General features: G+C 34.9%; 1 protein-coding gene across 1 annotated transcript in view; it reads right to left on the bottom strand.

Moving 5' to 3' along the window:
- The window catches only part of ASCC3 (activating signal cointegrator 1 complex subunit 3), a 336,448-nt gene that overhangs the window by 187,784 nt on the left and 122,580 nt on the right, over positions 1-26,084 (bottom strand). The window contains exons 11-13 of the mRNA XM_060114407.1: positions 13,292-13,456; positions 3,560-3,736; positions 630-701 (exon numbers count right to left, since the gene is read on the bottom strand). Coding sequence (XP_059970390.1) covers positions 630-701; positions 3,560-3,736; positions 13,292-13,456 — 414 coding nt within the window. The remainder of the gene's footprint in view (positions 1-629; positions 702-3,559; positions 3,737-13,291; positions 13,457-26,084) is intronic.

The raw sequence follows: 26,084 nt of genomic DNA, 5'->3' as shown, positions 1-26,084 counted from the left end.
CATAAACTGTGGTACATCCAGACAATGGAATATTATTGAGTGCTAAAAAGAATAAGCTATCAAGCCATGAAAAGACAGGGATTTGTGTACCTCAAATACACATTGTGAAAGAAACCAATCTGAAAAGGCTACACACATTCCACTTTTTTTTTTTTAACCATCTTGATTGGAGGATCTTGAACTTTGAAGTTTAAAAGTGCTTAATATCCAAACAATATGAAAATTTACTATATATATTTCAATTGCTACGACTTCAAGAAAACAGTAAGAATAATATAATATTTAAATGTTTTACATTATGTAAGTAAATTAAAATTTTTGATGTGTGAGAGAAGGTTGGTGCTTTAAAATAAATAAAGAAGTAACCTGAAATGTAAAGGATGAAATTCTCCTTTCTCTTATCTATTTAATAAAAGTGGCAAACAAAACAGCATGATCTATCAATACTGGAATGATACTATTACCTATGAATATTTTATGACTTATATGATTACCCAGTGGGCTAAAAAATTACTAAGAAATAAAACCTGTGAATTATTATCTCAGAATTGAAGAACATTTTTACGAGCATAAAATTGATAATTTTAATCATTAACTGTTCTCTAAAAACAGGATAAAATAAAGTGTACCTGATGTCCAGCCTTTACTTGCTTCAAAACACTTTCATAACATACTTCATCCATGTTATTCAACTGTTGCACCTTAAAGTTTTTAAAACATGAAAAATATCAAATGAAGCAATTATAAACTTCTTAACCACAAAGGAAACTTTATCAATTACGACACATCTCCTTTTACTTTCAGACTAGCCAGAACGCAGAAACAACAAATGCAATATCAACACCTGATATATAACAACCCAATCGGAAATAAACACAATATAATAGAAAAATACAAATAAAATACCTCATGCAATACTTTCAGTGTACTAGCTTTATAAGAATGCAAGTTTTGGGCCTCCCTGGTGGCGCAGTGGTTGAGAGTCCGCCTGCCGATGCAGGGGATGCGGGTTCGTGCCCCGGTCTGGGAGGATCCCACATGCCGCGGAGCGGCTGGGCCCGTGAGCCATGGCCGCTGGGCCTGCGCGTCCGGAGCCTGTGCTCCGCAACGGGAGAGGCCACAACAGTGAGAGGCCCGCATACCACAAAAAAAAAAAAAAAAAAAAAAAAGAATGCAAGTTTTTTAAAGACAATATGTTTAAGAATAATATTCTAGTTAGAGATATTTTAAAATAATTTTAAAGTTCTTTTCACTGCTTTCCCCAGAGAAGCCCATTCTTCAGACTGTTTTTCTTCTATTTCAGTCTATAAAACTATACATAGAGCTTTCCTGTGTAATTCTCAAAATCACTGGAATATTACCAGTAGAATATCATGGCATATAAAGCTAAAATGGAAACATATACTATTTCTTAAATGTATACAGAGTTTGGTAGATATTTTTCTACAGAAACATGTTCCAGATTAATTGGAAATTTAATATCAAATTAATGAATTTAAAAAAGGTCTCATTTTCCCTATTAATGATGAGACAGCTTCCAACCAAAAAGGTATGGTAGTTACCTCAAAGAGTAGGCATGTGACACAGCCTGCATCTCTCTATTTAACATTTATTAAGAGTCTGGAGGGGATGAAAATGTTACACATCTGAAATGACTATAATTTAGATTTTTTGTTTTAATAAAGGAAACATTTTAACATTCTGGAACTCTTATGACTTATAGTGATTAAGTAAGATGAGATAATCACAAGACAATTTACTCTCCATTAATGATTGGATAAAAAAACAAACCAAAAACTCCTCCAAACAAAACTCTCAGTAATTTTTTTGGTGAATTTGGATTGAGCTCTGGTCAAAGCCATTATTTCACATTAGACGTGTCATGGACACCATTTTCCTATTTTGTGTTCTTCCACAACAACTGAATCACATCATGAGCTTCTGAATGAAACTCTCAGAAATCTATAAGGATTTCTTACTATAAGAAATGACAAATTAACAACAGTTAGAATATATTAAACAACACCCTGGGGGAATTCTTGTTACCAACTGTGTATGTCAGCTGAGTGCAACACTAATACATTTTAGTAAGACAAAAATGCATATTTATAACTAATATATATAATTAATTTACTATTTACATTGTGTAAGATTTGTAAAAATATTTTTTAAATTTTGCCAAATTTTTAAACCTTCAAAAATAATTACGACAGTTCAACATCTCACACCATTCCTTTTGTGATTACAATGCTAACATACTGTGGTGAAAAATACATGGAAGTTAATTAGCTTGAAGTGATTTACCACCTTCTATGATGAAATTAAAAGAAAATAAGTTTTATGACCCCTGACAAGCATCTGAAAACACTTCCTTCTCTATATCTTTCTGTGAGAACCATCTGCTATCATTTAAATTATAAGCTGAAAGAACAATCTAATGTTATAAACAGCTCTACATCTGTTCTAATGATACATTAAAATAAACTAAATAATCAAATATATATTAAGATATGGCTGAAAAAAAACAAGCAGCAAGTAATACTGAAAAGCTCTTGAAACACATAACTATTACCATATCATGAGCTATTCTTCTATGTATCCATCTGAAATGGTTCCCCACAATTCTAAACATACCTTACTTTTATGCAATGCAGATGGAGCATTTTAACTGTTGCAGTGACATTGGCTTCTAGTATTTTCTAAGCTGAGTATTTTATTTATAATACTGTAGGCTAAAAATGACCCTGTTTTACTAATAAAATTGTTTTTAGACAAAAGTAATGTAATGCACTAAAGACCAAGGTTGACATAGTAACACATGATTCTATCCTGTTTTCTTTTATAAAGAGGTCATATGGCCCGTGAATCTTCTCCTAAAACTATTTCCTCCACAGGGGGGGAAAAAGTGTCATTAAACAGAATGATAAACATATAAATTTTAAGCAAAATATTCCTTCATGACATTATAAAAGCCTAAAATAAGCACCCTGATAATGCAAATGATACATGGTAATACTATTTAAGGAATTAGATAAACAGACTTTTTAAAACATTGCAAAGAATTTCAGAAATGCCACTTATGTATATAATTAATATGATGGTTATACAATATTATAAGTTAAATAGAGCCCCTCCTTTAATAGTTGCTATCATGAAATTATTTTTCTATTGCATATAAGGTATTACTTATTTTAGATGAATAATATTATATCAAGATATATATTACTGACTTAACTAAAGTCTTTTATTATTTCACATTGGCCTTCAACCCTATCAAATTAACTTTTTGAAACATATTCTTATATATATCTTGTGTTCTTAGCTGAGAATACAAAATATACACTGAAAATAGCAATGCAAACTACTACAAGCAGCTTTTTGGAGCAGGAGACATTCTACTACATATAGCTGAGGAAGTGTGCTTGATTTTTTTTTCTAGGCTGTGATATTTGTAATGTGACTGAAATGGTCTTTTGGAGTCTCTAACCTCAAACAAGTATTAAACAATACATCAACAAAAATATTTCTGGAAAAGAAAAGTTTTAAAACAAATGTTTACCTTATTTGCACTTTTAACCCCCAGAAATGTCTGTCCAAGAGGAACAGGTCGAAAGCGGCCATCAAAGTAGAAAAGTCCAATGCAGGGATTAACGTGTAAAAACGTAGCAACATCGAGGTAGTTGGGTAAGGTTGCAGAGAGTCCAAGAATTCTTATCATACTCTGTGTGGATTCAACCTATAGGGGTTATTTTAATTAACATATGAGATAGATTCAACCCATCTGGATTTGTACTAAGTTTAAAATAAGTTTTAAGAGTATAAACGATGAAGTAGTCACAATTAAATAAGATCACTGAAGAAATTGAGAATAACAACACATAGTCTAAAAGACAGATAATGTGAAAAAAAAAAAACTGGCCTAAATCTGGCATGTGGAATGATATAAAGTGATTAAAAGTATAATTTTAGTACATTTTCTAAGCTGGAACATTCTTAGTTAAATGGTTTCTTCTGTTCTGTTTTTTATCCCCCCTAAGAATTTAACAAGGCAAGTGACATGTGTTAGGTTTTAGTGTAAGCTTTACCACTTTATAATTTCAGGTGTTAAAAGTATATGCTCTTTATTCTCAAGTTCAATAATTTCAAATTCATTTTAAACACACAACCACATAAGTCTGAAATAATTAAGGTAGATTCTTCTAGTGTTTCACAAATTTAAATTCAAAATGATATACTGTATAAGGGAGAGTTTGTGTGGAACAACAGCCAAAACTTGGGGGAAGAAAATCACAAACTACTCAAAGAATGTCCTAAGCTGCATTATTTGTGTTCACTGGTGGGGTGTAATATTCTAATTTTGTTGCTGAACTCTACTGAAAACATCAATTAATTTGTTCGCCAATCATTTATTAAGCTTTTAATGATGGGCACAAAGCCAGGAGAGCAGGGGTTTAAGAGTCTGTAAAAATTACAAAAAAAACAGTGTAATGTGTCCCATTAATAGTAGCACCTTCTAAAAACTGAGAACAATGAAGAGAGATCACTAATCAAGCTCCGGTAAGTCAGGGAAGGCACGCAGAGGTGACAGTTGTCGGTGTTCTAAGAGAGCGGCTAGGACCTGCCAGGTAGGCCAGAAAGAATGGTGTTTAAGGTACTGTACTTAGCAACACTAACGGCACGAGCTAGAAATGCAGAAGTGTAGAAATGACCATGAGAAATCTCGCATGCCACGGAGTTTCTCCATTTTACTGCTGATGAGCACACGACACTATTCCATTCTCTTTCAAGTACTTTTTATGATGATAGCTGAGAGTATTCTCATCTTTTTCCATCTCTAAACGTTTTTAAAGTATCTTTATCCTTTTTAATTTTGTTTACTCATAGGTTTTCTACTTATTTGTGATTGGATTTGTTGTTTATTTTCCTTTTTTAAAACCTAGCTTTTGCTTTTTTAAAAATATAGAAGGATTCTAGCTAATAAATCTAATTCTATTGGCTTCCTAGTTTGTATTTAATTTTTTTTCAACTGTATTATTTTTCCATTTTTTTAGAACATTCTGTTTAAAATTATCAAACATTTAAAATTTAATAATTAACTTACTATAGTCCCAACATTCCTGTTTCATTTGAGTATAATTCAAACTCTGAATTATAAACTCTGTCTGTACTTAATAAACTTTCATTATTTTCTAATAATAGTGTTGTCACTCTCTTTCCCTTCCTTCCTTTCATGATCACTTACTGAGCTCTCAGTGTCAGAAGACTATTCTTTCAAGTGGTTGGGTTTTATGTCTTCAATTTATCAAATACAAAAGTGTAGAATGTATGTACATATATATGTGTTTGTATATACATATGCATATATAGATGTGTATGTGTGTGTGTGTATAGTTTTGTTTTACCATATAGAGGTTATTTCTAAATTTCTATTGTATTTTTTTTTTTTTTCAGTACACGGGCCTCTCACTGTTGTGGCCTCCCCCATTGCGGAGCACAGGCTCAAGACGCGCAGGCTCAGCGGCCATGGCCCACGGGCCCAGCCGCTCCGTGGCATGTGGGATCTTCCCGAACCGGGGCACGAACCTGCGTCCCCCACATCGGCAGGCGGACTCTCAACCACCGCACCACCAGGGAAGCCCCTCTATCGTATTTTGTAAAGACTATGATCTTTTCAATTTCTGCTTTGAGAAAATGTCCCATGGAGACCTAAGATGAACATAATTTATCTATTTTTAGGGTATACAATTCTATGTGCTTGACCACTTTATGACATTAATTATATTATTCAAATTCTCTATATTTTATATTTACAATACAGGAAGTTAAGCATTTGCCAAGAGAAAGTATTACTTTCATTACATAAAAACTTCCCATTTTAAATTAAGATGCCAAATGTTGCTAAAGGGAACAGTCCAGGACCATTCACAGCTAAGCCCTAGGGGTTCTGCAGAAGTATGGGGGGCATTCTGCAGCCCCATGCACCTATAATATCCCTTCTATCTGGGTTTTCAAATCCTGCATGCTTTCATATTTTTCTATACTAGGCTTCCATGTAAAAGTTTAATTTAAAAAAGTGTTTCTTACCTGGGAAAAAAGTTTGAAAACCTCTGATGTGATTTTTAAAAGTACATAAGACTTGGAATGAATTTGGTAAGTTAATTAACCTTCGACCAAATTCCTTTATGAGAGAATGCATATAAAAAGATTCTCAATCTTTAACAAAAGACTATACAATATTATTATTTTTTAAATCTAGGAACTTTTAAGTCATTTTCACCTTCTTGCTATCTATCATAAGTAAAATAAGGGGATTCATGGGATATATTTACTTGGGCAACTATTTTAACTATTTTTTCAGTTTTTATGTCTCTCTTATTTACATCTAATTTTAGTCAAAACTTGCTTGCATCATGCTGGTATCTTCAAGTTATTATACCTAAGTGAGCAGCTCCCAATGTCAGATTTCTCCTTGGATATTTCTATACAATGCATATATGGGCTGGGAAAGTACAAGGGCCTAAGTTCACTCCCTCACACAAATATTATTTACAGGCACTTAGAAAGGCCCTGTGCCTTCCAAACTCATTCTGTAAGTAGGACAAAATGAATCTGCTTACTCACTGTTATGGGTTCTATCTGGGCTTCTTTGAGGACTAAATAAAACACTACCTATGAGATATACATATGGCTCCCAAACCAAACCCAACCCAAACAAGAGAACCCTAAATAAGGGAAACTGATGACCCTACCTATTATTTAAGAAATCTCCTTTACATGCTATGATTAGAATCCTTTACAGTAATTAGAATGATAATTTTAATTATAACATAGTTCTATTTCCTATTGGTGGTGATGTGAAAGGATATAAAGGTGATTTTTAGTTTTAAAATCATTCAACACAAAAGTTATTGAGTATATTTTTAAGGACTTTTGATGTTAAATACATGATATCTTGCAAACACTAGAGATATTTTTCTGCTAAAACCCCATTTTACAACAACTGTATTTTTTAATCTAAAAAAATCATATCATTCTCAACACAGATAAGGCTGTATGAGAAATATATTCTTTAAAATATGGATAAGTTGGAAGTTTATGTCTTAAACCACATCTCAAAACTCTATACACTATACAGTTATCTGAAAATATTAATAGTTGAAAGCTATAAAAAATTAACATTTTACAGTTTCTTCTTTATTATTAGCCCAAAAACTAGGCAGTAAATTTTTATAGTGTTTTCCCTCACATAAAATCTAAGTTTGGACAAAGTCTATTCACTGAAAGTAAATTTAGTTACGACAACTAATGTTAGTTCAATGTTGTTAAATATAAAAGATTAGGTCTTCATTATACTTTTTTATTTTCCAAATTTCTTTCACTCATGCCAAGTATGTTGTGAATTTAGTCCCTAATTCCACCATGCAACTTCAGAAACTGAACAGAATCTACACTGCATTAGAATAGCTACCAATGGTGTGTCTATGTTAGTTACAAATTGTTGAAGTGCCATGTAAAGCACTGCCATCTACTGGGAATGTCTGGTAATCACAAGGAACAAACAAAAAGGAACTTTGTTTTTTCTAAAAATATTTATGAGCACTGCACTAATACACTGGAAATATGAGAAGAATCATATAGATCATTCTGTTAAGGAGATTAAAATCTAGTGAGAGACACATATAAAGACAGAATTACCTATAGTTAAGTTGTGAAATTATAAGGAAGACTGTGATGAGTGCTAAAAATGTGCAAAGAAAGGGAGTACAGAGGGAACACAGAAAAGGTGTAATTCATTCTGAGTGGTAAACTAGGAAACACTTCATAGAAGAAGTGATATTTGGCAGACTCAAAAGAATAGTAAGTTTTCAACAGATGGACGTGTGGAGCAATAATATATAATTTTGCATTTACAACCCTTCATCTCATAACTAACAATACACTCTGACGTAAGTAAGATTAGTTTTACCTCTGAAAGAGGGCCAATGGCATTGGAAAAAAAGTGGGGAAGGAATAAATGGTTTTGTGTGGCTGGAACCTACATCAGCTAAGGAATATGATGGAGAAGTTAAAATTGGATAAATAGGTCAGGGCTTCAGTAGTGTTTAACGTCCATTTAAAGTATTTAAACATTTTTCTTAAGATAACAAACAGCAAGTCATCAAAGGTTTATAAGCATAGTAAGTGATAAACTATACAATTGGAATTTGGCTATATTATGAAGAAGCCAATGTGTAGGATGAATTAATGTATATTTACATATTATATATCCATATTACATACAATGTATTATATATTCCTATATCATATGTTAACATATGATATGTTTATAATTATACTACATATGTAATAAACAAACCTACAATATATATTTTACTTCACAGTTTATAAACTATATATAGAAAATTATACTTTATATATTCATAATTTACAAAATATTTATACATTTATAACGAATGCTTCAAAGTACATATGGTACATAATGTGTGTGTGTCTGTGTACATATGTACAGAAAGCATCAGAAGCAGGCCTGCAATCTATTTTCTCTCTCAACTGGGAATGCTCAAGAAAGAAAGGTGCCCTGGTCAAATCCCCTTGTAAACATGCTAATGACAGACCTCCTGGCAAATGTACTAGTGGTATTTACTTGACCTCTAATGTTCTATAGTTGCAGGAAAGCTTTATCTTTGTAATGCTTTTAGCTGATGGACATGGTCTCTCTAGGTGGCTCAATGCAAACAAACCAGGAATGTATGGACTTATGTGGCCTGGATCCCTGAAAAGATCACTAAGCTATGTACGTATCAAGGTATCAAATCAAAACATCTCATAATCGGGAAGTATCACCTTGGGAAATAGTACCTTCTGTTAACTACTAATCTCACTTTACCTAATACACTAATCATGTGCACTGTTTTGTATATCAATTCTACCTCGATAAAGCTGTTAAAAATTTTTTTTTTTAATTTCATAACAGGGCTTCCCTGGTGGCACAGTGGTTGAGAGTCCGCCTGCCGATGCAGGGGACACGGGTTCGTGCCCCGGTCTGGGAAGATCCCACGTGCCGCGGAGCGGTTGGGCCCGTGAGCCATGGCCGCTGAGCCTGCGCGTCCAGAGCCTGTGCTCCACAACGGGAGAGGCCACAACAGTGAGAGGCCCACGTACCGCAAAAAAAAAAAAAAAAAAAAAAATCTCATGATCAAAATAGGTCTCTTTTGTGTAAATGATGCCCTGCATGCTTCTTTTCGAGACCTCACAAGTAAAATCTGTGCCAGAGCATATCCACCATGGCAAGAAAGGAGAACAGTGATGGCAGTGGCAGACTTCTCCATGCTTCACCTTTGTCTCACAACTACATGTATTATTGACATTATTCTTAAGTTGGGTATTAGCTAAAACCTCTGATTTTTGTGTGTCTACTTTGAATATTTCAATGCTTTGTGTTTTATGTATGTGCATCTGTACATGTGCATGCACATATTTTTTTTTTTTTTTTTTTTTTTTTTTTTTTTTTTCTTTTTGCGGTATGCGGGCCTCTCACTGTTGTGGCCTCTCCCGTTGCGGAGCACAGGCTCCGGATGCGCAGGCTCAGCGGCCATGGCTCACGGGCCCAGCCGCTCCGCGGCATATGGGATCCTCCCAGACCGGGGCACGAACCCGTATCCCCTGCATCGGCAGGCGGACTCTCAACCACTGCGCCACCAGGGAGGCCCCATGCACATATTTTTATACGGTAAAAAGCAAACATGTCCTAAAGAGTCCTCTAATTCCATCCCTACTATAAAACCACTTTTACAGCTTGTTGCATATGCTTCCACATCTATGCACCCTACTCTACCCCACCTTAAAAATCTAAATGTAAGCAAGAACTTTATTTGGTAACTATAACCACTGCACCTAGAACTGTGTAGCCGGCACACAGCAGGTAGCTAATAAATGTTCACTAAATGAGTGAATGAGAATATAAATATGTTGCATTTTTTTTCTTTACACAAATGGGATTGTGCTGTATATTGTGTCTTTTCAATGAGAATATAACATGGATATCTTTCAAACCCGGTTCATATAGCTCTACCTCGTTCTTTTTAAAGACTGCAAAGTGGCATTTTATTTTATGAATTAATGGCATTTATTAAACCATTTCTTCTTTTGTTGGACAGTTGGGTTGTTTCCAACATATTTTACACCAACAAGAAAGCGTCAGTGAATACTGGTGTTACTATATCTATGTGTCTGTGCTATTATTTCCATAGGTTAGATTTCAAGAAGTAAAAACACAGTTTAGTGAGCATTTTCAAATTACATTCTTTTTTCACTTTGCCAATCTATGTAAGAGAAATGTCTCATGTTGATTTGGATTCCTTTTAAGCATCTTTTCTATGATTTTCAGAATTTTTATTTCTACTGTAAAGTGCTTTTTCCAAATTAAAAAAAAACATATTTCTTACTAGCTTACAATAACCTTTTAATTATGAAGGACATTTAAGCTTTATTTCATGTGCTACAAATAATTTCTATTATTCTGTCTTACATTTGAACTTTCTGGAGGTATCTTTATTGGTCAGAAGTTTTTAATAGTTACATATCCAAATGCGCTACGTTTCCTTTGTAACCTTTGGAGTTTTGCATTTTGCTTAGAGCTTCTCCACCTCAAGGTTATTTTTTAAATGCTCTTTCATATTTTCTTTAATGCACTGAGTTTTGTTTGGTATAGCTAAATCATTAATTCATCTAGAATTTTATGTTGGATTTACCAGATGAAAGCACATTATTTTAAAACATTTGAAAATGCAATATAGACTTCCTCAAATTTTGTACTCCCTTCATATTAAATTCCCATACCTAGTCCTAGATGAGAGCTATTCAGGATACAAAATATAAAAGAACTGACACCTAACTAGCCATTGGGGGTGAGGGTGAGTGTTAAGGAAGAAGGAACAATTGAGTGTGGCTCCCACACACTCAGTTTGGGCTTGAGAATCAAATGGACTGTCATGCCATTTATAAATAGGGAGGGAAGATGGCAGAGTTTCTGACGTGTCTAAGCAAGAGATGTCTATGGGATATCAGAGTAGAAACATACAACTGTGTTTGGAGAGGAATAGAAGTCAGCGGGGAGATTGGACCACATGCAGAGATTTAAGTGACACAGGCATAGAAGTGTTATTTTCCCAGGGTAAATATGTAGAATAAAAAAAGAAGATGGCAAGTGACCAGAGTCCTGTGTTGGAAAAGGTCACCGAGAGGATGTGACTGCCAATTAATCCGCAAGCTAGACCTTGTCAATCAGAGGATCCTCACCCCCTTTGCTGTCCTAGGAATAAGCATCCCGCTTGCCTTCCCTGAGCTAGAAGCTTCCCCGAGGATGCAGCCTTGAGACAGCAATGTGGTGTTGAGACCATCTGGACAGTATATGTGACTGAAGTCAGTTAAGGCCTCTACATATAGTTAAGGCAGGTGTAGAGGTCGACTGATCTTGCAGTTGCCCAAGACAAGCCTCAAAGGTAAGTTCCCTTGCTTATTAAAACTGTCACCTACCAATCTGGAGTGGTCTGCCTCTTTTTTCAGTTCTCTCCTTGCCCTCTGTGTACAAAGCCAATTTGCAAACCAACATCGTGGAGAATGTAAACATTTCAAGTGTGAGAAAAGGAGAGAGCAAGGGAGCCTGAGAAAGAGCAACTAAGTAGGTGACAAAAAAATCAAGTAAAGGAAATCAAGGAAGGGTGGCATCATGGAGTCCAAGAGAAAAGAGTTTCAATTCTGAAGAAATAATGAGTTATATCCTGGTTAAAAAACAAAAAAACTTTTCATGACCTATGCTGGAGCAATAACCAGACCACAGTTGTTGAATACAGATTAATATTTCCAGAAGCTGAGTGGTAAAAACAGCTTTACTAAGCAGAAGTTATTGGAGCAGGATACTTTGAGGGAGGCATTTTGATAAAGATGGGTGGGACTTTGCAATTCTTTAAAGCTGAAGGCACAGTGCTCACAGAGGAGAAGTTAAAGACCCAGGAAAAAGAAAAGGGATAACTTACAGAATGAAAGGAATGGAGTCCAAGACAAGGGGACAGGGGGCCTCTAACTAAAGGATGAGGGATGGAATGATGAGGATAGATCTGGGAAGGGGTTTGAGGCTTTTGCTGGGTGGCAGGGAGGTTTTTTCTGGATGCAAACTGAGGGAGTTCGACCATGAAGGCCTGTGTTTCCACTCAGTAAAAAGTATTGTCTTCTAAGAATGAGGCACGACAGGGTGGGGAAGAAGGAGGGAGGAGTCTGGTGAAGCTTGGAAAAAAGAAGGAAAGCTGCTCCGAAGTTACGGGGTAAATCCCGAAGATTCAGGTGAATTCAGAGTCTACGAATGTGTAGTGACCTTAGTCTCCACCACCCCTGTGTGATCTCAGCTAGTGTTTAGCAATCTGACTGGAGGGAAACATACTGTTCAATTGTTCAATTGACTGTTCAATCGGAATTTTGCCAGGGAGTCAGGGGATAAATAAGTTAAGGCTATTGACAAAAGAAAAAACTGGTCATGGAGTCTTGGTTATTTCAGAATGAAAATAAAGCCAGGAGAATACAGATCAGAGACAATAACAGATGGGAAGTCAAGGAATTAGAGTTCTTGATTATGTTAAAAAACTAGTGTTCATCTACTGTCTTTACATGCACAATCTACCAACAAACATCATTTTAATAGTCATGGGTACTTTAAGATATCTTTTCACTTAATGAAAAGAGGGGTGACAGAAAACAATCACAGATCATTGATGAAATTACCAATTTTAATTTGGACAATTTATGAGTAACCACAAAGGTCCAAAACTAGAGACAACAAGTACACGTCCCTTTTTAAAAATAACAATTAAGATTATGCACATTAGGAGATATTTCATTTTATCTAGTATATTAAGGAAAATATAAATCATTTCCAGATTTTTTTCAGTGAGGGGAGAGGTCAGGCATGGAGAGAAATGGATGAACAATTAATAATTCTCCTATGCTCTACCATATTTTAATACTGCTTAGTCAAAGTTACATTTAGCTTTAAAACACAGGTTTAGAATAGAAGTTTTCCTGTATTTATTTTGGTTAATTTAAAGAGACTTCAATAACATAAGACCTGGGAGGAAGAAAAATAGGGTACTTTTAACATAAAAATGAAATAGCTGAAGGTTTCTCCCTACGAAAATTATCTTTATCCCCATGAACAATACATACTAATATTTCTTTGAATGTTACATTTAAGTTTAAAAACTTATCCCTCAAAATAAGCTTACAAATAACTTCCCCTTACCTGACGTAAAGTACGTGCCACTATGCTTTCTAATACTGGTCCTCTATCTTCATGAAGTAAATGAACTTCATCAAGAATAAGAAGCTTTACAATTTGGGAAAGAGCTACGTCCCCAACACTCTTTCTTGTCACTACATCCCATTTTTCTGGTGTGGTCACAAGCATCTATAAGACAAGAAAAGATAAATTAAAAAGGGGAAAGAGGTCACATATTATTTAAACTTCCACTGTGTTATTCAAAAAGAAATATGATTGACCACCTATACACAGATCAAATAAAGTATTATAAATATCCCAGAATGATATCTGCCTCACCGTAGACAATAGTCACTTCTCTTTAAGTTGTGATATTAAGCAGTTACTCATTAAAACTCAGTAAAGGTAGTCTGTCTGTAAATTGTAGTGTGAGTGTACAAAATACACAGGCTTACTTAAAATGTGTCTTACAATGTAAGAAACCAAATGACACTATCTTCTAAACAAGTGTGTACTGATAATGGCTTTTATTTGAAAAGGGACAAAAATAAGTGAATGAAGCACTAAAAGGAAATGAAAAGGAAACCAAGGATCCACTCTAGGAATGTTTATACTTTTCCAAATTTGGAGGAAGCTTTACTACTGACACACAGTTTTTAAAAACTACCCTTTAATATTAACTAGTATATGCAGAAGTTTATACTAAAAAACAACACATATACTACAGCATAACTGGCACAAAATAGCAACACAAACAATGAGTCACTGGAGATCCAGGGTACTAAGAGCAGGAGGTAAGCCCAGGGTACTTATGTGAAGTTCTTAGAAGAGACCATTTGACATGAGCTGTGGTAATAAGTCTATTTGCTTTCTACATATTGAATTGTTTGTGTCCCCTAAAAGCATACTATAGCAGAGAAAAAGAAAAGTTTAATAAACCTTCTACTACAGTAATATTGAACTAGGAAATAAGCCCTTATATAACTCAAAGAACACATGAGGTAACAAATCAAAACCAAAGCTTTTCTTAGCCAGTATATCAGCTTATAGAGACTGATGACAATCAAAACTCACTATGCTGGGCTTCCCTGGTGGCGCAGTGGTTGAGAGTCCGCCTGCCGATGCAGGGGACACGGGTTCGTGCCCCGGTCTGGGAAGATCCCACATGCCACGGAGCGGCTGGGCCTGTGAGCCATGGCCGCTGAGCCTGAGCGTCCGGAGCCTGTGCTCCGCAACGGGAGAGGCCACAACAGTGAAAGGCCCGCGTACCGCAAAAAAAAAAAAAAAAAAAACAGACAAGCAAAAACAACTCACTATGCTTTGAAGAGTGAAGAGGTTAAGGGGGTCAGATTGTTCTCAACATTTTTGTTGTGTTATCTCAGGTCTGTTTTTGAAGTCGCTTATGGGAATGATGATAATCTTATTTTTTTAGATTGCAAATGATGTATAATTCTTAACAAATGCATAATCCAAGTTTGTCAATATAACCTGTTGCATTATTAGAGATATCACTGCTATCATTTTGAAATGAACTACATCAACCACAAATTTAGCTGTTGTACTTCGATGTAACATTAATTAGCAAACTATAATGAAATAGATTAAGGCATTCATATCTAAGGTGTGAAATACTACAAATCCAAAGCTACTTAGTTTATTTGCTAAAGTCAAATGGCAATGTTGAGATCACATCAAATTTTACATTTAAAAAAATGCTTTGGAATTAAGTATAAACAGATGTATAATGAATTTTAAGATCTAAAATGGGTTGAAACATTCAGTATGCTTTAATTAACATCTTTTATATTCCAATAACTTAAACAGGACTTCTACTTTGAAAAATGACAAATTTAAAATAACCCAAGATATATCATTATAAATATACCCAGGGATCACTTACTAACAACCCTTTCACTAAAAGTCCTAAAAAATATGCCCATGTGATTTCAAAAACAGTAATTCTCTTAAACTGTAAATTCATGTCACATTAAAATATAAAATAAGCTTACTATTAATAAATGTTAAGAAAGTTACAAAGTATACTACAAAGATAATAATGTGGTAATGATTAAATTGTAAAGTAAAATTTTTCAGATATCAGAAAACTATACTACCAAACCTTAAAAATCCATTTTAGCATTTTGTTTTATACACCTTACTTTCAGCACAGTGAGAAGTGGCTTCATTTATATTACCATTTCATTACTCTAATCCCCAGAACGAAAATGGATAGAAAATAGTGTCACATTTGCTTAATGAATTGGAACTCATGCAAGACATTTCCATCTGCTCTTGTATTAGGGCATGGATTAACTGTCAATATTTTTACTGTCAACTCAAATTTCTCTCAATACATGTACTTATTCCCTCAGGAGTATGAAAATCATTATTACAAACTGTTCCAATTTTAGCCTGACCACTGGGAAAATGGCAGAGCTGAGATGCTATACACCACTACTGTGCCAACAATTTGGTGTATTCAATTTTAAAATGCTCCATCCATTTGACAGCAAAACCAAAGGACCTACGACTTGCTAGAACCACCTCATCTGGTAATTAACTTAAACATTAATATTATTATCTTTTGCCTTTTAATACACTGTGACCTAGGGGAAATCACTTTATCTCTCCTTCCTCTTTGTCCAGCTCTATTGAGTTATTACTGACATGTAACATATAAACTTAAGGTGCACAATGTGATGATTTGATACACATATATATTGCAAAATGATTACCACTATGAGGTTAGTTAACACTTCCATTCCCTCACATAATATTACCATGTGTGTGTGTGTGTGCCTGTGTGTGTGTGTGTGTGTGTGTGTGTGTGTGTGTGGTGATAACATTTAAGGTCTACTCTCTTTAACAACTTTCAAGTACATAACACAGGAATGTTAATTATACTTGCCGTGCTGTACATCAGATCCCCAGAACACATCGATCTTATAGCTGGGAGTTTGTACACTTTGAACAACATTTCCCCATTTCCCCCACCCCTAAGTTCCTGGCAACCACCATTCTACTCTGTTTCTTTGAGTTGTTTTTTTTTTTTAATATTCCAGACATAAGTGAGAACATACAGTATTTGTCTTTCTCTGTCTGACTTATTTCACTTAGCATAATGACCTCAAGGTCCATCCATATTGTAGGAGAAGGCTGAATTTCCACCTCTTTATGGCTGAATAACATTCCACTCTATGTATATACATTTTCTTTATCCATTCATTTCTTGGCGAACACTGAGGTTGTCTCCATGTCTTAGCTATTGTGAATAATGCTGCAAAGAACATGGGAGAGCAAATATCTCTTCAAGATAGCGATTTCACTTCCTTCTGATATATACCCTGAAGTAGAATGGCTGGATCATAAGGTAGCTCTATTTTTAACTTTATGGGAAACCTTCAAACTGTTTTCCATAGTGGCAGTACCAATTTACATTCCCACCAACAGTGCACAAGGGTTCTTTTTTCTCCACATCCTCGCCAATATTTGTCATCTTTTGTCTTTCTGGTAACAAGTCATTCTAACAGCTGTAAGGTGGTATCTCATTGTGGTTATTATGACTTGCATTTCCCTGATAATTAGTGATGTTGAGCACCTTTTCACGTACTTGGTGGCCCCTGGTATGTCTTCTTTGGAAAAATGTCTATTCCAGTCCTCTGTCCATTTTTTAATTCTTTTTTTTTGCTATTGAGTTGTATGGATATTAACCCTTTATCAGATAGATGGTTTGCAAAATAGTTTCTCCCCTTCTATAGGTTGCCTTTTTATTTCGCTGTTTCTTTTGCTGTGCAGAAGCTTACTTTTGCTTTTGTTGCATGTGCTTTTGGCGTCATATCCAAAAATCATTCCCAAGACCAATGTCAAGGAGCTTTTTCTCTTGTTTTCTTCAAGTATTTTTTATAGTTTCAGGTCTTACATTTAAGCCTTTAATCCATTTCAAGTTAATTTTTTGTAAGCAGTATAAAATAGGTGGCCATTTTCATTCTTTTGCATATGGTTATCCACTTTTCCCCATACATTTATCAAAGAGAATATCCTTTCCCAATTGAGTGCTTTGGGCTCAACTGTCAAATATTAGTTGATGGTATACATGTGGGTTAATTTCTGGGCTCTCTATTCTGTTCCATTGGTCTATGTGTCTGTTTTTATGTCAGTACCATACTTTTTGATTACTATAGTTTTATAATATAGTTTAAAATTAGGAAGTGTGATGCCTTCAAGCTTTGTTCATTCTCAGGATTGCTTTGGCTATTTGGGGTCTTTTGTGGTTCCAATTCTAAAAACAATTTTAGAATCGTTTTTTTCTATTTCTGTGAAAAATGATAATAGAATTTTGATAGGGATGCATTGAATCCATAGATGGCTTTGATATTATGGACATTTTCATAATATTAACTCTTCCAATGCATGAACATGAGCTCTCTTTCCATTTATTTGTGTCTTTTTCAATTTCTTTCCAGAGCATCTTATAGTTTTTGGTGTATAGATCTTTCACTTCCTTGGTTAAATTTATTCCTAAGTATGTCATTGTTTTTGATGCTATTGTATATGGGACTATTTTATTTATTTCTTTTTCAGATAGTTCACTGTTAGTGTATAGAAATGCAACTGACTTCTGCATGCTGATTTTGTATCCTACAACTTTACTGAAGTTGTTTATTAGTTGTAAAAGTTTTTTGCTGGAGTCTTTAGGGTTTCCTATATATAAGATCATATCATCTGCAAACGGAGACCATGTTACATCTTCCTTTCTGATTTAGAAGACGTTTATTTCTTTTCCTTGCTTAATTACTCTGGTTAGGACTTCCAGTACTATGTTGAATAGGAGTAGTGAGAATGGGCACCCTTGTCTTGTTCCTGATCTTAGCAGGAAACCTTTCAGCCTTTCACTGTTGAGTATGATGTTAGTTGTAGGTTTGTCATACATGGCCCTCATTATGTTGAAGAACATTCTTTCTATACCCAATTTGTAAAGAGTTTTTATGATGAAAGGATGTTGAATACTGTCAACTGATTTTTCTGCATCCATTAAGAGGATCATGTGATTTTTATCTTTCATTGTATTAATGTATTAGTGATGTATTAAGCCTGTTCAGATTTTCTATTTCTTCATCATTCAGTCTTGGTAGGTTGTATGTTTCTAAAAATTTATCCATTTCCTCTAGGTTATCCAATTTGTTGGTATATAATTATTCACAGTAATGTCTTATGATCCTTTGTATTTTTTGTAATGTCTCCTCTTTCATTTCTGCTTTTATTTAATTAGTTCAGTCTTCTCTTTCTTTTCCTTAGTCAGTCTAGCTAAGGGTCTGCTAATACTTTTTGTCTTTAAAAAAAACCATCTCTTAGTTTCATTGATCTTTTCTTCTGTTTTCTGGTTTCTACTTCATTTGTTTATGCTCTGATCTTTGTTATTTCTGTCCTGCTAATTTTGGGCTTAATTTGTTTTCTTTTTCTAGTTCCTTGAGCTGTAGAGTAAGGTTGTTTATTTGTGAATTTTCTTTTTTCTTAATGTATAACTATAAACTTCCAGCTTAAAACTGCTTTTGCTACATCCCATAAGCACTTACACCTTATTATTAAAAACTTTTCTTACATCTGTAAACAGTAAATTTACAACGTTTAGTTTTCTGTGATTGTTTCATGACTACTCAAATACTTTTTTTCTCTAAGTGAAATATATTCCTCTTTGGGGAGGGTAAGAGGGGAGGAAAACAGTAAAATTTTTGAGCTGAATTTTTTATAATTATTTGCATAATCCACTAATTGGACACTACAGCAAGCCTTTATCAAAACACACCAGAAAGGTGGTGTTTCACAGAAGAATGTCATGCTTGAATCCAAGTTTTAACAGACTTGTCCCAAATAGAATTCTTTGAATTTCAAGGTAAGAATTACTAAAGAGATCACAAAGCCTCTTGTCAACATACCTGTAAGAGTGCAAGAGGAACATGTTCAGCTGTGCATTTTACATTTTTTAAAAAACAATTTATTTATTTATTTATTTTAACATCTTTATTGGAGTATAACTGCTTTACAATGGTGTGTTAATTTCTGCTTTATAACAAAGTGAATCAGCTCTACATATACATATATCCCCACATCTCCTCCCTCTTGCGTCTCCCTACCACTCTCCCTATCCCATCCCTCTAGGTGGTCACAAAGCACCGAGCTGATCTCCCTGTGCTATGCAGCTGCTTCCCACTAGCTATCTATTTTACATTTGGTAGTGTATATATGTCCATGCCACTCTCTCACTTTGTCCCAGCTTACCCTTCCCCCTCCCTGTGTCCTCAAGTCCATTCTCTACATCTGCGTCTTTATTCTTGTCCTGCCTCTAGGTTCTTCAGAACCTTTTTTTTCTTTTTCTTTTAGATTCCATATATGTGTTAGCATACGGTATTTGTTTTTCTCTTTCTGACTTACTTCACTCTGTATGACAGACTCTAGGTCCATCCACCTCACTACAAATAACTCAATTTCATTTCTCTTTATGGCTGAGTAATATTCCATTGTATATATGTGCCACATCTTCTTTATCCATTCATCTGTTGATGGACACTTAGGTTGCTTCCATGTCCTGGCTATTGTAAATAGAGCTGCAATGAACATTGAGACACAGAGAATGTTTGTGATGTCTAAAAGCAGTCTGTTTTATGTTTAACAAATCCTGTTATATCCATTTCAAGTTATACAAGTCACACTGATATCCTACTGAATTTTAAACATTTGTTTTTAAAACATTTTGACTGTTGTAGCAGTACTCTTCTTTGAGGCAGATGGCTATAAATTAAAACTAGACTTAAAATGTTAATGGAATACAAGAAATTTTTAAAAATGGAAGTAGACTTTCTTACCTGTATAATATTTAAAATTCATTTTGAAATTTTTGGTATTCAGACTATAGAAAAAAATTTTAATTGTTTAAACCCATTATATAAATGACTTTTTTAAAAGTCAGAAAGGTAAAATACCAAAATATAGTCATTAAAATCCATGAGTATATTACTATAATTCATCAAATCTCAAGAGCTATTAATTTTAAGCCACACCTTCATTTTATGTGTCACTAAGAAGTTAAAAAAAGACTACCAAATAAAGTTTTTAAATGTCTTACAATTGATGAAATATTGTACATTTAGTTGAAAATGTTAAGGATCTATTAACTAGGCTAAAGGACAATATTCAAAAATGCTTGCTTAATAAATTTTCTGTGTTGAAGACAGTCAGCCGGGAGTTGTTACAAATCACATTATAATGCTATAGATGTAGACCGCACAACAGTTTGCAGGATTTAGGAAGTCTATGTTCCTTTTTAAAATACATAATCCCACACTTACTCAACCAACAAGCTTATAAATTATATGAATGTTTTAATTTAAGGATAAAATCTACAATGTCACATGGTTTAAATTCCATAAACACACATATAATTACAGTTATACTAACCTCTGCTATACAAATGTCAGCTCTGATTGATGGCAACAGCCCCTGTCATAGAACCTGACAGCTTGCAGATTATACCTACCCCTTGGGACACTACAACAAATCAGTTAGTTCCAACTACTCCTTTTCTACCTTTTTTATGTTCCCTCCTCTCCCACCAATTCACATGCTTGAGTGCACACTCACACATGTAAAGCACAAAGTCTTCTGAAGTATCTAGCTATACTTATTTAATGTCAAGGACTACAGCTTTCAACTATAAAATGAAAATATAAAAGTTAATCAGAAAATCTTCAAGTACAAATGTATTCTTATGCATATTCTTGTTGAAAGTACAGATACGGTCAAGCAAAATCATAAAGGATACTGTAATCTGACATGTACCTTGGCATTTTGATGTTAGGGGAAAAAATCTGTATGATACTACTTTTAGTTAAAAGTTCAAAGGTAAAGATTTACTAAATAAAGAAACAAAGTATATAATTCAATATGAAAACCTAATATTTTTGAAGGAACAGAGCATGGAGTGCTGGGGGTAAGGGAGAAAAAGCTCTTGTAGTATATAATTCAAAATTGAACATTTAAGAAAATACTTTGTTCTGTGTTTATAACTGTAGTAGAATTGTGTTTATAATTGTAGTAGAATTATCTTTGCAGTTCTTTTTGTTGATTTAAAACACTTTCCAACAAACTCAGAACATTATATACTGAACTCTAGCCTCATCAACATAAGTGTATAAAGAATACAATGCTTGGTTACCCTAAAACTTAAGTAATTACACATAATAGAGAAAAACACAAAAATTGTTTATATTGCAGTGTGTATAGTCATAAAGACCTTGCTTTCATCATTCTAACTGCCTGTCCATAATACCCCAGGATTTCGTTCCATTAAAGTCTCATAGAGCAAGGGTCTGATACAACTTAACAATGACTCCTATTCTGCTCACTCATAAAACATAGTTCTTGAATATGAATAATCTGTGGTAGAAACCTGCCCTGCTGTAAATTCTATCCTTTACAGTTGGGATAGGGCTCATAGTGAATGGGTTTCCTTGGTTTATGATAAAGCAGTTTTGTTTTTCAAATCAAACTGGTATATGTGCCCTTTAAAAGTGGGGGAAAAAAATCCTCTCTCCTATGACTTTGAACATTTGATAGTCACCACCTCTTTCCTACTGCATGTGAAGAGCTCAGTTTGAGGATCGATTTCTTACTAAAATGAAACACTTTTAAATATCACATTGTAATACCAAACTTAAAACCTCACATGTGATGAGCTAAAAAAACTGTATTCTGCAGCTCTTCACAAAAATGATAATACCAAGATAATACCAGTTTCATTTCTTCAAACTAATTCGAGGCATTCGATACTAAGAGATTTTACTAATTCAAGAACAATTAATCAAAAGTTTGTTTGGGGTCTATTATCAGAAATAAGAGACAGGGCTTCCCTGGTGGCGCAGTGGTTAAGAGTCCGCCTGCTGATGCAGGGGACACGGGTTCGTGTCCCGGTCCGGGAAGATCCCACATGCCACGGAGCGGGTGGGCCCGTGAGCCATGGCCGCTGAGCCTGCACGTCTGGAGCCTGTGCTCCCCAACGGGAGAGGCCACAACAGTGAGAGGCCCGCGTACCGCAAAAAAAAAAAAAAAAAAAGAAGAAGAGAGGGATGAAGGGAGGATTCTAAAATCTTATGAAGAAATTATGGCAGGACATAAGCTGCTTTAAATGACTGCAACTAAGGAAATTAGTTGTCTTTATTGTTAACCTACTTCCATTATTTGGATCCTATTTTATTTTTTTAAAAAAGCAGGACATGTGTACTATTTAATCAAAATTTATGGGTATTGAAAGGACTTCTCAATAAAAGTTTGTGATTAACTCACTCAACTCAATGTCTTCAGGCATTTGTCTATGGTTAAGAACATAAAGATAAAGGCAAGAAATTTAGAAGCTTATACTTAAAGGTGAAAACACAGCAAAGAAGTGAAATGTGGTCTAAACTCTCTCATACAATGTTATGAAATGCAAAGGTCACCTATGAGGGGACAGTTAACCTTGTTCAAGCAACTGCCACTGAATCTGCCCACAACTACACATATAAGCTACACATATAGCACCAAAATCACTACAGTGCAGAACCGAGTGAAATTATACATTTTTATGCATTTTTTTCCTCCATTCCCTTCCACTTCCTACAATCCAACAAATTTACAGCACAGAAAAAGAGCAAACAACAATTATTTGTTATTGGTGCTGAAGTGGTTTAACAGAAACTCATATTCAATACAAACAAGGCTTAGAAAAGTGATAAGGAGAAAAGCAAATATGCCCAAAGAATTAGCTAATATAATATCCATGATTAAATATAAAGCCCAGCTCTAAGCTTTCTTAACACCTAATTAAAAAAGAAAAACTGGGAGTTATGTCAGCAAAATGGCAGCATGGGAATTTCTAGTGTTCATCCCCTCCAATTAGGAACATTAATTTGAAGAACTATCTGCACACAAAGATTGCTTCGCAAGAGCTAAGGATTCCAGGTGAGAGATTACGGCATGTAGGTAAAGCACAGAAATAAGAAAAGACACAGTAAGAAGGTAGGAAAGATAGAACCACATTACCCCCACCGCTCCTCCTCTAAGCCCAGGCAACCCGGCACAGAGAGAGATACCTTCCCCATTGGAGAACGAAAGTAAAGCGAGTGCCCAACTTCACCTCAGTCCTAGAGCTGGCCGGTCCCAGGATCAGGCCAACCTCAAGGTCCTAGGTGTCCCCTTGCAGGCTCTCTCAAATCCAGGACCCCGGCTTACCCCCAGCACCTACTAGCTCCAGCAGCCCAAGGCAGGGCGGCTCCCACAGCCTCAGGCAGCATCCATGGCACCTACCAGCAGGCTCCCATGAACCCGCACCTGATACCTGAAAAGGTGCTCAAATCACTAATAATCAGGCAATGCAAAACAAAACAACAATGATCTTTCACCTCACACCTGTTAGGATGTCTATTACCAAAAAAGAACACTGGTGTGTGTAGTAGGAAAATGCTGCCCAAGTAATTCTGACATTGCAACTTGAGTTAAGAAGAACCGGCTAAATCTGTCAAATTTCCAGGACCCCAGGACTCCAATATCCATTCTCTATTCAGTTAAGTAAACTGTTTTTCACTATACTATATAGATTTCTTTTAAGCAAATCAGTCACCAAAAAGATTTTACCACACTATCTGCAATGGCTGAGAGCTGAAATTACAGTGTAGTTTTGTCTGTGTGGGGCATTTTCATTACCTGTACTAATTTATCATGGAGAAACAGCTTTGTATATTAATTTAGCATTTATTTGATTTTTAGTGATGTTTAACATCTTACTTTATGAAACTTTGCATTTTTCCCTTGTAGTAAGAGTCTATTTTTGTATTCAGTGTTTGGGTTTACATCATCAATTTGCATAAACTCACCCTTTAACAGAGATATTAAGTATAACTAGTGGATCCATTTTGGATGGCAAATTGGCAAAATCTATCAAAATTTTAAATGCACAAACCCTAGGTCCAGCAATCTCACTTCCAAAGTTCTACCCAAGAATAAAGACATACAGACAGACAGACATGCATGAAGTTCTTTAGAAGGCAATAATGTAGATCTATACGCACTGATATTAAGTGGGAAAAGGCAAAATATTATGCATTTTATACAAACACATACACATATGTACATAAATATGATCCCATTATTATTAAATTAAAACAAAACCACATATCCATATTTTTCTCTACATTCTCAGCTCCTGAGCTGAAATGTTTAGAAGGCTTTTTTAAAACTATAATACTCTATTTCCTTTTGATAGGCTTCTGCAGCATCTCACACATAGAAAATATGTGCTCATATTTTCTCTGTCAGCATCTATTACACTGTATTGTTTGCTTAAATATCTGTCTCCCTTAATAAACCACAGGCACAGACAAGGCAGGGGCAGTGACTCTCTTGACAGGTATTGTATCTACAATGTCTTCAAGTGGTCTGCTGCGTGGTACATACTCAAGAACTGTTGATGGATTATATATTTTAGCAAATAGTAATTATTAACTCCACAACATTGGTGGTAACTATCATTACCTAATAAGAAAGTAGTAAAGCAATTATACCCCAATAGAGATGTTAAAAAAAAAAAGTAGAACAAATACTTCTACATTTAATAGCAGGAGTTACACAACTTGTGTTCTACCACATAGATATTTAGGTTTAGAAAGTTATGCTTAAGATACTGTCACATAATGGATTTTGTGAATTAGCCAGGGAAATGGTCTCTTCCCTACTCTGTTCATGTAAATTTAGCAAATTGAAAAATCTTAAAGCTGATACAAGAAAGAGGCCCATTTACACTGAGTCCTGGACAAAGAAGGCACTGGTACCCCCACTGCCTACCCTGTGGCCTCGGGGGGTGATACTCCAGGTTTCTGGTATCTAGATGTTACTTCACTTAGGGTGAATGGTGTTGAGGAAAGGTGAGATCTTGATGGCTCCTTATGGAGGAAGCTAAGTGGCCTGTATCCTCATCTTTTCAGGAAGAGCACAATTGTATCTCAGAGTATCATTCAAAGAGGAATGAATATACCTTGAACATTCTGCAATCAGGACTTACAGATTTTTATAATGTTCCTCTCCTGCCTCTCTCCCTCCACCTCCCAGGCCTTTCCCATCAAAACACGCCAGCTTTTCACTTCTTTATGTCTCACAGGCAATAGCTGAGGACTCCTACCTTAATTTTCTCCAAAGCAAAGCAGAGTGGGTAGTCCTATAACCATGGACTGAAACCTATATTTCTATAAGCAAATTTATCAATACTTCTAAGTATTCTTATAGCCATGTCTCATTTATCAATACATTATCTCTAATATATCGTGAATGCTCAATAAAAACACATTCAGTATCTTTCATTCATGCATTTATCAGATATTTATTATCTCTACTACTACAAATCTTAGTTTCCTCCATAAATTAAAAAAAAACCAAAACACAGTATATACATATCATAGGGTTATAATGAAAATGAAACAGATTAATACAATAAAATGTTTAGAATAATGCCTGACATAAAATAGGGACCAATTAGGTTTTCTAAGATCATCAGCATCATTCTCTTCCTCCTCATCGCAATGTGCCAGGCATGATGCCATGCACTATGCAATGGTGAGGAAAGATAAAGGCAGACAGCCCTTGATCTCATAGGGCTTACATTGTAGTGAAGGTTGAGAGGCAATACACATTAATTAAAAAGCCATAAAATACAAAATTTTACTTGTGATAAGCTACTGAGAATAAGCTATGCAGTGTTATAACAATTTATAACAGGAAAATTTGACCTAACCAGAGA

Source organism: Mesoplodon densirostris, chromosome 12 (assembly GCF_025265405.1).
Source record: "Mesoplodon densirostris isolate mMesDen1 chromosome 12, mMesDen1 primary haplotype, whole genome shotgun sequence".
Classification (NCBI taxonomy): Eukaryota; Metazoa; Chordata; class Mammalia; order Artiodactyla; family Ziphiidae; genus Mesoplodon; species Mesoplodon densirostris.
The sequence above is the reverse complement of the archived record's forward strand: the minus strand, read 5'-3'. Positions and strand labels throughout refer to the sequence as shown.